Source organism: Fukomys damarensis, unplaced genomic scaffold (genome assembly GCF_012274545.1).
Source record: "Fukomys damarensis isolate Sample0158 unplaced genomic scaffold, DMR_v1.0_HiC HiC_scaffold_10, whole genome shotgun sequence".
In the NCBI taxonomy this organism is placed as follows: Eukaryota; Metazoa; Chordata; class Mammalia; order Rodentia; family Bathyergidae; genus Fukomys; species Fukomys damarensis.
Window position 1 is genome coordinate 38,070,348 of NW_022900922.1, and position 11,137 is coordinate 38,081,484.

General features: G+C 50.6%; 1 protein-coding gene across 4 annotated transcripts in view; it reads left to right on the forward strand.

The window, feature by feature from the left end:
* Positions 1-11,137, forward strand: part of Exoc2 (exocyst complex component 2) — a 133,369-nt gene that overhangs the window by 116,725 nt on the left and 5,507 nt on the right. For all 4 annotated transcript variants that reach the window (XM_010622735.3, XM_010622734.3, XM_010622732.3 and 1 more), the window contains 2 exons: positions 5,414-5,469; positions 6,911-7,033. In XM_010622735.3, coding sequence (XP_010621037.1) covers positions 5,414-5,469; positions 6,911-7,033 — 179 coding nt within the window. The remainder of the gene's footprint in view (positions 1-5,413; positions 5,470-6,910; positions 7,034-11,137) is intronic.

Sequence of the window (11,137 nt, forward strand, 5' to 3'; positions counted from 1 at the left end):
TGGCAGGGTTTTTTTTTTTTTTTTTGAGGCAAGTTCTCGTGATGTCGTTCAGGCTGACCTTGAATTCACTATGTAGCCCAGGCTGGCCTCAAACTCACAGCAATCCTCCTGCCTCAGCCTCCCGAGTGCTGGGATTAGAGACGTGTGCCACCACATCTAGCCTGCTCCTTCCTAGTTGTGTATGTCACCTTTGTGTGGCTTTTGTGGCCTGATGCTGGAATGCAAGCTAAAACTCAGGGCTTCCAGTGAACTTAGTGCAGTTCACTCTGTTCTGACGTGATATACATGGGCACATTCCCCCAGCACCTAACACAGTGTGCCATTCAGCAAACACTGCAATACATTATTATTTGGAAAATGCTCTCAAGAACGTAGCTAGAAAAATAATGCAACTGGAAGGCAAATAGATTTAGCCTCAGCAACATTCTATTCTGTATATTCTCTTACTCAGATTGTATTTTTAAAATGGATCTTGATGCATGCTCTCCAAAAGACTGTGTTCTCCTCACCAGTGAGATGAGAGACACACTTCTGGCAGGGCCCCCGGGTCATCGCAGGGCTGATGCTGCTCAGCTTTGCATTCGTTCACCCGCCACTCACGTACCAGTTTATGTGGTTCAGTGCAAGCATTTTAGTAGTGATTGAGACAAACCCAGTCTTTGTCTCCTTTCACTCATTCGTTCATAAATGCGTTCTGAACTTTTTCATGCCAGCCAGTGCAACAGGTCAGGGGATACAGAGGCAAGGAAGGGGCACATAGGACGTTCGTAGAGCCAGGTCCAGCAGAGGTGGGGCCGGACCAGCCGAGTGTGAGCTGCCGCGGGCTGCGCATGGTGGCCCTTTGTTCGCGCATGCCATCTGGCGCTGTCTCCTCAGCCTCCTCTGACTCACCAGGAGAAAGTGACGCATCAGAGCAGCTCAGAACCATGTCCTGCAGATTGACTGGTCGGTGCTCATGCGTTTGAGGTCACAGTTCAGTTCTGCCTGTGTCCCCTGTCACGGTGCACAGCGGCCCCTGTCCGTCTCTTGCAGTGGTGCTCACCGTTCTCATCAAAGCCAGGGCAGAGTGTGACGGCGGAGTCCACTCTAGCCCCACCTTCAGAGCTCCGTGTGCCACCAGACCCAGGAGAGAACTAGCGAAGACACACTTCTGGTGGCGGCACGCTGTGGTCTCGTGCAGATTCTGTGCTTAGCAATGCCTGTGCCACCAAAAGACCTGCACAGTTCACAGCTTACTCACAGTTTGTGCTGGTCCTGGTGGGTTTCATTGACAGACCACAAGCCTCCAAGCAGGGAATTCGTGTAGTCTTTCTCGACATCGTGCCTTTTAGCCAACTGCTTATGATTTATCTAAAAAAATAATAGCACCTGCCGTGTGTCCTCGAGACGGGACAGTGCCCCCAGTTCTCACACAGCACCTCCTGGCGGTGCCCAGGGACAGAGGAGAGCAGCAGGACCAAGCACTAACCGTGTCTTTGTCAGGAAGAGGCTGTGGTCTCCACGACTTACGGAGCTGGATGCCGTTAGAAAGGTGACCTGAGCAGTCTTAAGTCCCAGAATTGGTTTGCAGATGAGCTAGTGTAGAGCCCATGTGTCTTTTCTGTCGCCTCAGTGGATGTGTAAAAGTAACAGTCATTGAAGTTCATGACGTTAGAATAAAATGCAGTGGGAAGAGAAACCTACGCCAGCAAAATTCCATTCAGCATGACCTACAGTCACAGCCCAGACCCCGCCCTCAGAGTCACATTCCAAGCCTGCCAGCCCCTCCGCAGAGCTCCTCTGAGGTTAGTGGTGTTCGTGTCCCTGCTCTGTGTGGCCTCGGTGACTCTGGCAGTGTCTGTCTGTCCATCCATGTCTCCATCCCAGCCCTTGCTGAAGCAGGAGGCTGTGCTGCTATCAGTGCTGGCGCAGAGGACACAGGTGGGACCACACCTCACCCCCAAGCCCTGGTCTTGCCTCTTGCAGTTTCATGCGTGCTCACACACACACACACACACACACACACCCCGGGATGTGCCGGGCCTTTGTGCAGAAGCATACCCCCTGCATGAGCCGTGCCTCTGAGCGGAGTCTGTCCCCGTCAATGGGGTTGCAGATTCTGCTGAGTGATTTCAGTCCACTTTTGATGAAGTCGGCAGTTTCAGAGCTGTGGTGAAGGCAGCCTCAGTGTGCCATCCTCTGCAGCAAGTGAAGTCCTTACCACATGCTCGCTGGCCAGTTCCCACCAGTACCTGGCCTTGGGCGTCTGCTCACTGTCAGATTGCAGCTGTTAAGGCACAGAGTTCCGCAGGCGGAGGACAGCGCGCAGTCTCAGACAGTGGATAAAACACCGAGGGTCTGTGAACCTGCATTATAGGTCTAGCTGTGGAAGGCTCAGATGGGGTAACTCAGGCAGCCGCTGCTCCCAAGCTGTGACCAAGTAGAGAGAGAAAAGGATGAAACTGAACTGGGAAGGCCAGGAGAGCTCCTCAGTGACCCAGGCAGGGGCCCCACCGGCCTCCAGGGCTCTGCCCTGATGCACGTTTGGTTCTTCAGCCAGTTAAGGATGTCACAGAGTAAAGGCTGCAGTCTTGTGTTCCACAAATTATTGTAAATGCAAGTTCAAAGGTTTTTTAGACTATATAAAACTCCTTCACACAACCACCTGTGATATGTATTACATAAAAAACGCACATGAATACCCTAAGTTGTGGTCACAATTAAAACTAAGCACTTGGGCCTTCTGCCTGTGGGGCTGTCTGTGTGTGCTTCTCGGAGGACCTCAGCCTGCCTGCCCCCCTCTGCATGAGCCCAGTGGGGTCCACTCACAGTGCCGAACTGTACACTGAATGCTTGGAAACCCAGCCTCCCTGCAGGATGAACAGGCAGTCGCGTGAGACTCCCGGAGGGCCAGGCAGTAGTGGGCCCACCTCTGCATTTACACCTGTGATTTTAGGTAGGGCCTCCCTCCAGGGGCACACAGGTTGGGTAGGGCCTGATTTCTCTCCACCCTTGGGGCCGTGCGTCTTCCCCTTTGTCTTCCCAGTATTACCACTTATCCCTTGAAAAGGTTTGTTGAGTGAGGGGCAGAGCAGTTATTTCCTTATCTTCTGCTCATACAGGGTACAGTCTCCAAGAAATACAAACTTCTCTTCCTTTTCCAAGGCTGTGTGCTTCATACTAGAGATGCTACCCATGTGAAACCTGTTGTCAACCCAACATAGGAAGCTTGCATTTTTCCACGTGTCCTACTAGAAATGCAGTCTTTGGGTTGAAAGTGTTCTTTGCCTTTATGCTTGGTACTCACTGCTGTGTCTGTGGGATTGTGTGCCTAGTGTAGACGTGGCTCTTTGAAAGGGTGTTGCATTAGTAATGCTTAGTCTGATGGCACTTACCAGGAAACAGTTCTTCTATCTGGGTCAGAGTGGGAGTTGAGCTGAGAGCAGAATGTCACGGAGCGCATGACCATGGCTCAATTGTGTCTGAGTTCGACATTTTAGTCAGTACGCAGCCCCGTTCTTCTCTTACATTGAGGAATTTTAAGAGTAGGAAAAGCACCTCCCAGTTCAGCTGTCACCTCCAGGCCACAATGAGAACCCGGACTCCTGTGACATTCGTCCTTCAGTGGCACTGGCAGGATCTGGTTCTCACCAAGGACAGGGACTGTCAAATTGCTCACTCGTAGTTCTGGAGAGCATCGTTGGTGTCGGATACTGGGCTTCTGTTTCAGGGACCTGGAGTTAGAAATATGGATCCATCAGTAGCCAGGAGCTGTTCCTCCCCTAGACTGCATGTGAGGGGATAGACCTGAGGCAGTGAACAGTGGCCACAGAATGGAGCCAGAGTGTGGAGGGGCAGCTGCCCGGGGACCCCTCTAGACCGGAAGTTAGCTGCTTTTCTTGCGTCGTCTGTCCTACCTCCCACATGAAGCTTCTTCCCCTGCCCATCCTTTTGCTTAAAAGGAATTCTTTTTTTTTTGAGACAGGGTCTCACTATGTAGTTGAGACTGACCTGGAACTCACTATGTAGTCCAGGCTGGTCTCGAACTCATAGCGATCCTTCTGCCTCAGCCTCCCTAGTGCTGGGATTACAGGCGTGAGCCACCACACCCAGCATGGAATCAGTTTCTTTATAATTACTTGTCAATCAGCTTTCTGAGCTGCACCTCGGCATAGAATTGACAGCATCCAAACCTGCTTCTCCCAGAAAAATATGTAGCTGGTGCCTCAGAAGGAACATGGTGTATGTTCGCGCACCACGGTGTGGCACAGCGTCAAAGCCAGTCAAGTAGAGTCTGCTAATGCCTGTTCCAAACCTTGATGACAGTTGGTGGGCTCGGCCTCAGCTTTCCTGAATTGCCAGGAAGGAGCACAGTGGCGTTCCGAGAGAAGGCTGTGCTCAACGCCATTTCTGTTGGCACCTGGAGTTTTAGGACCGGGTGTCTGCTGAGCGTGGTCAGCTCCAGGCGGCGCCCTTAACCATCTGCTCTGCATGGAAGTGGCTTTTTAGAAGTTTTGGTGAGGCGCCCGTCGTTATGGTTCTGGTTGCCCATGGAAGAGCCCTTTGTCCTCCCAGCAGCCCAGGGAGGCGGCGGGTGTTGGAACCGGCTTGGGTCACAGCTGGGTGACCTCAGAAGGCGAACCCAGGAACCATGGGCACAGCTGTGGGAAAGCAGTGTTCATTAATCCTGGGCCTAAAATCTGGGGCCTTTTCTTTTGTATTTTACCCATGCTTTACAGAACCAGGTTCAGTGTGGTTTTGTGAGCTCTTTCTCAGAGGGAATCCTCAAGGTCAAAATGGTCATTCTGTGTATAATTTTAAGTTTTAACTTTGGAAGTACTATCAGTTGCTGTGGTGGACATTCAACATACTTTTTATTAGATATAAAACATACCCCGCTTTTTTTCCTGCACAATTGGGAATTGAACTCGGGGTTTTTGCACTAATGCACATCACCAGGACTATTTATTTGTTTGCTTATTTTTGAGACAGGGTCTCACTGAGTTGCCCAGACTAAGCTCAAACTTGTGATTCTCCTGCCTCAGCTTCCCAGAGTGCTAGGATTGCAGGTGTACATCACCATGCCTTGCTAAAACTCTCCTTTGTTAAATATTCTCCTTCTGTCCTCTATAACTTCTGTTCTTATTCATATATGTGTGAAGAAATGGAAGGCCATATCTAAATTTTAATTTTGAGGCCAGTGGACCAAAAATTAATAAAGTGCACCGCAGTAGAAATGAGACACAATGAAGGAAAACTCTTAATTTATCTCTTTTTTAACCTGCATGTAAATAGCCCTTTCACCGTCTGGTTTCCAGGAGGAAGCAGACAGTGGTGGCATTTACTTCTCTCCCTGCCCTGAGCAGTGGCAGAGGTACATGAACACTGCTTGTGTTTGCACTCAATGCCTTTCTTCCTCCTTTTCCTGACTCAGGTGTCAGAAACTACTTGAAAGAAGCTCTGGTGAATGTCATTGCTGTCCATGCTGAGGTGAGCAGTCTTCCACATCCCTAGCAGACTCGGGTAGCTGGGGGAAGAGAAACAGCAGAGCACAGATAAGCCTGCCTTCAGCCTGCCACTCTCAGCGTTGCCAGCCCTGGGATGGTGGGGTCCACACTGACGGGAGCCAGATAAGGCGGGCAGAGAGCAGTTCCAGGTAAGAGCCTCAGCAGTGTGGCCTGCTCACCGCCTGCATCCAGAGAGGTTGCTGGGTTATGCTGAGCTCAGCGGCAAAAACCAAAAGAAAGAGCTGAGGCCAGAAAGGAAGAACAGCAAAGTGAGTGAACACAAGGCTGTCTGATTCCTGAGTTGGGGCCCAAGTTTGAAGCAACTCCAGCAGGAGAGCTATAGTTTTCATTTCTTAGTAAAATAGATTTCTTTGTGAAAATACAGTTTGCCTCATTTAACGTAGGTAGGAGTTTATCATATAGGCAGAGTCTCCCTCAGGGCTGGTGGCAACGTGGGCAACATGTGAGAGAGCTGCTGATCAATTACAGTGACATCGTTTATAAATAAGACTTTCAGTCCTGTTTTATTTTAACCCAACGACTGAGAGTAAAATTGTATTTCTAATAGTTACTGCTTGCTGTGAGATCTAATTACCAAAGACTTTCTTACATGCTAAAGTTACGTTGGGTTGACCCAAAGGAATTGATACTCAAAAGAATTAATGGCTCAATCTAAAAAACAGGAAGTTATCAAGAAAATATGACTATAAATCAGGAGAGTGAAATGTTTCACTGAAATTACATATATAATAACTCAGTTTGAAAGGTGCAAACTTCATTGTTTGATGATAATGTTGTATGTAAATGAAAAGAGTGCAGCACATAATACAACTGGGTAGCATGCGAACTCAGCAGGTGAGCCCAGTGTGCAGGGGTGTGTATAAGGAGAATTAGACCCAGCGTGTGTGTGTGTGTGCGTGCGTGTGTGTGTGTGTTTTGGGGGTTTTTTAGAGACCAGTTCTGGTTGCATGGCCCTAGCTGGGTGTGAATTCCTCCTGCCTCAGCCTCCCAAGAAGCTGGAATGGCAGGTGCACAGTGCTGTGCCCAGCTCAGTAGTTTTTTAGTTGTTGTTGCGTATTTATCCAGAGGGTATTTTTTCATTTCTTTTTTAGAAGTAGTGTTTCTTTCTTATAAAAGGGGCAAGAAGAAATCTTCAAAGTTTTAGTTTGTACCCATCAACAATACGTCTTTCAAAGCCATTTGCCAATATTGTATTTTTAAAGAGAACTGTTTTGTCATTACTCTGTTAATATAATTGAAGTACAAGTCTGTGTCTCCCTGTCATTCATAACTTTGGTTTCTTAAAATAGGACTTTGAAAACCTATGGACTTCATTTCATGTGTCGCTCCGTTTTTAACAAGCTGCAGTCAGGGCAGCCCTGGTGTCCTTATCACTCAGCCGCCCCCTCACGCTCCTCCCTCAGGTGTTCACCGTTTCCAAGGAGCTGGTGCCTCGGGTGCTGTCCAAGGTGGTGGAAGCGGTGTCTGAGGAGCTGAGCCGCCTGATGCAGTGCGTGGCGTCCTTCAGCAGGAACGGGGCCCTGCAGGTACTGCGCAGTCAGCAGTCAGCAGGGTGTGCTGCGGCCTTCACTCAGAGCGTGGGGCGCTGCAGAGGGCTCTCTGCGCCTGGACTCTCTGGGAGCCGTGGGACCCAGTGCTTCTCAGTCTTTAACATAGCGAAGAGCCTTAAAAACTTGCAAAATCACCTGAGTGCAGATTCCTTTCACTTTCTGATTTTGAAATTATCTTTACTCCGTTATACTTCTCAGAAAAATGTTATAGCATGTTCTCACTGTCTTCACAAAGCATCCCATTCAGTGTGCATGGAAATCGAAAGGAGCTGTCTTTGTGCTCACTCTCTGCTGGAGTGGGTTCTGGTTACTGGGGTTCCATGATCACAGCTGACTCCCGCTGTGCGTGTGCTGGGCCTCGAGGGCCCCATCCCCTCCCATACGCGAAGCTGAAGAAGCACCGTCCCTCCAGAGATAACACACTCTCTTGAGGAGTGTCTAAAACTTAAAATGTTTTCATTGAAAACCTCAATGGTTGTCAGCACACAGTTTCCAGGGGAAATGGCACATGGCCGACCTCCGCGCTACTCATGGATTTCAGCTGCAAGCAGCCCAGGGAGCCAGAGTCTCCCTCCAGAGCCCACTGTCTTTCTGGTTTAGAGATGACCTTTGGGGCAGCGAGGTGCAGGAAAGTGAGAGAAGCGAGGCAGGGCACAGAGGGCCACCGCTGCCTGTCTGCTCGCTCTCTCACCATCTGCTGCTGGCTGGCCTGGGACCTATGTCGTGGTCACAGAGCGCTCTGCCTGCTCAGCCTAGGCGCCAGTGGCTGCAGTGAGAGGGGCGATGCCATTGCCCATAGAGCCTCAGAATTCAGTCGTGTGTGGAAACAAGTCCACACCCTGGAGATACACAGAGTCCAGGCTCTTAACGGCACAGCGGTCCCAACATCTAGGATTCAAATGTAAAATTCATTGATATTTAATCAAAATGGATAAACAAAAAGCAAAAATATAACCCATTCTTAATACAAAATATAATCAGCTGAGAGCAACTGTGAGGTAACCCAGCTGCTGAGCAGCACTGGGCAATGTGAAGGAGAGCGTGTCTGTGGTGGGTCTGTAGAGGGGAATCGGCAGAGAACACAGGGATACGCGCGAGTTTGTGAAAGTGAACCGGCAGTGGGGAGAGAGAACCCACCTAACTGGTGAGCCAGACGAAGAATAGAGAGCAGAGTGATTGTGAGAAAGATGAGGGCTCTCTGGGGACTCTTGGGGCAGTGTGGACAAGCGAAGGCGACCCGGGGCAGGGAACGACACAGCCACACTCAGATGCCGCCACCCTGAAGAAGAGCAGGGCCCAGCGCCCAATGTCGCAGGCACATAGGGCTGTCCACACCCTGCTGGAAGGTTAGGTGGCGTGGCTGTGGGGAAGACTCTTGCGGTTCCCTTTAAAGCTGTCCCTGGAGCCCGTGAGCCAGCCTTTCCCGCCCTTGTGATGGCTCGACCCGGGCGTGGGGCGCCCACAGTGGGCTGTGCTCACTGTGACTCCACCCTGGAAGCCGGCTCTAGGGTAAATGGGTGCATAGACTGCACAACCCAGTGCTCCTTGGCAGCGCAGCAAGCGGACTGCTGATGACAACTTGCAGGCGCTGTATACTGCGTGTGTCGGAGGAACTGACAGCACGCGCTCTGGTGGTGACAGTACGATGGCGTGAGGGACAGGTACACGGCAGTCCCCGTAGGGCTACCACAGTGCAGGGAGTCTCTGACACATTCCTTCAGTTTTTACACATTTGAAACTTTCAGAGTGCAACATTGGAGAAAAATAGTACAGAGCACTAGTTAATTTGGTTAGATTTGTTAGAAAAACTTCTGCATTTCCATTTGCCACAATTTTCTCTAAAAATGTAACAGCATCGGCCCTTTGCCATGCCGGTAGAAACTGAAAGAGTGGGATTGTCTTCATGGTCGCGTCACAGGAGAGCAGCACGGGTGAGTGAAGAGGAAGCTGCCATAGCCGTGGCTGAGAGGCGCTCTGAGACTCTGACTGCCGACTGCTGTCTCTGGGGTCTGGATCTGTCCTTCGGAAAGTTTAAGTGTGCTGAAACTCCCCTCAGCCTGCCCCGCAGTGAGTGATCCTGGAGTTTCCTGCTCCGAAAGTCACTCAGCTGCCCGTGACCGGAGCCGGTCTGTTGTGACCGTCCTGGCCTGCCATGGTGTGTGTTTGTGCAAGGCACAGAGCTCTTGTCACTGGCATCCAAACGCCACACTGCGCAGTGACTGAAGTTTCTGCCTGGTTACTTAAGTGGTTTCATTGTCTCCTAACACACTCAGCCGAAAGTAGTGCCTTAGTTTTTCTCTTTGCTGTTTTCCTCCTGGGTCTGTTTTATCTCTGTTTGAATACTCACAGTACAGACAGAAATGGTCACTCGTGCTTTCTAGTTGCCATCTCTTCAGGCTACTAATGGGTGCTGAAGGCCAGACAGAGAGCCGCTGGGCTAGAGGGATAGGAGCCCCTGACCTAGGCCGCTTGCGGTGTCAGGCACCGCTGCCGCTGCTCTGGTCCTCCTCTCCCTCCTGAGGCAGTGCTGGGCCTCCTCAGGGACCTCTGTGTGGCCCTGTCAGACACAAGGTGCCTGGCTGTGGCTGTCACACAGCCAGTTCCTCTGGACGAGGGCACCAAGCTGCGCCTCTTCAGCCTGCGAGGGACTGACGTGTTAGAGGAGCTTTTCTCCCAAAAAAACTATACGTGATGTATCTGTTCTGATACTCGGGATCCTGTGAGCATGGCCGCTGAGACGGGCGCCTTTAGCTTGGCGGATGCCATGGTCGTCGTATGGTGTCGGGTACCAATATTTCACTCCTTCTTTTGGATGAGAATATGCCAGTGTATCAGTGGGCCCTGGTTGATTTATGTGCTCATCAGATGATGGCATTTTGAGTTTTTCCACTGCTTGACTAATAGAAGGGATGTCTCTGTGAACATTTGTGGACAGACTGAAAAAAGTTTTATTGCTCTTGAATTTGTACCTAAGAGAATTGATAAGACGTGGGCATTCTGTCTTCCTGAGGAAATGCCAGGCTCTTCCAGAGTGGCCACACCACTGTACGTCCCCGCCAGTGGTCAGCAGAGGCTTTGGCATCTCCATACCCACACCCACACATGACATGGACAGAGCGTCTTACGATGGTAGCGACACAGGGTGTGAAGTGCCCACTCTGTGAACCGCCTTCCCTTCTTGATGGTGTCTGTCCATGTGGCACAGAAGTTTAATTTTGCTGAAGCCAGGTTATCGTTTCCTTATTTCAAAAGTTTAGCGAGACCAAGCTCACAAGGATTTACTCACATTGTTTAGGTGTTTTTTCTTCACAGTACTGGGATTGAACCCAGGGCCTTCACACTGACCACAGCGGCAGTTCCCTGCCCTCTCCCCTTTTTAAGGCAAAGTCTCCCTGTGTCAGTAAGTTGCCCAGGCTGGACTCAAACTGGCAGTCCTCCTGCCTCAGCCTCCCGGCTCGTGGGATCACAGATGTGCGCCACCACACCTGCCTGCAGTTTGATCTCTCTGAAACTTAAGACTAGCTGTATGTCGAGTTAATCTTCATGTTAATGACAGTTCCAGCTTCATGAATATGCAGTTGTGCCAGCACTTTCTGTTGAAGTGAGTCCTCTTCCCCAGGGGTGGCTAAGGTACAACATTCGGTCACACACAGCAGGATTTACCTCTGGGTTCCCACCCTGTCCCAGGGTCCAGAGGTCTGCTTTCTGCCTCTACCACACTGCCTCGATGGGTGTTGCTTGGAAGCTTGAAATCCAAAAGTATGAGTCCTCCAAGCAGTTGTGCCAGCACTTTCTGTTGAAGTGAGTCCTCTTCCCCAGGGGTGGCTAAGGTACAACATTCGGTCACACACAGCAGGATTTACCTCTGGGTTCCCACCCTGTCCCAGGGTCCAGAGGTCTGCTTTCTGCCTCTACCACACTGCCTCGATGGGTGTTGCTTGGAAGCTTGAAATCCAAAAGTATGAGTCCTCCAAGCGTATTACTCTATTTCACGACTTTTCCGGCTACCCTAGTTTCTTCTATTCCAAACATTAGGGTCAACTTAGAAGCACGGGGGGGGGGGGAGGCGGGGGGGGGGGG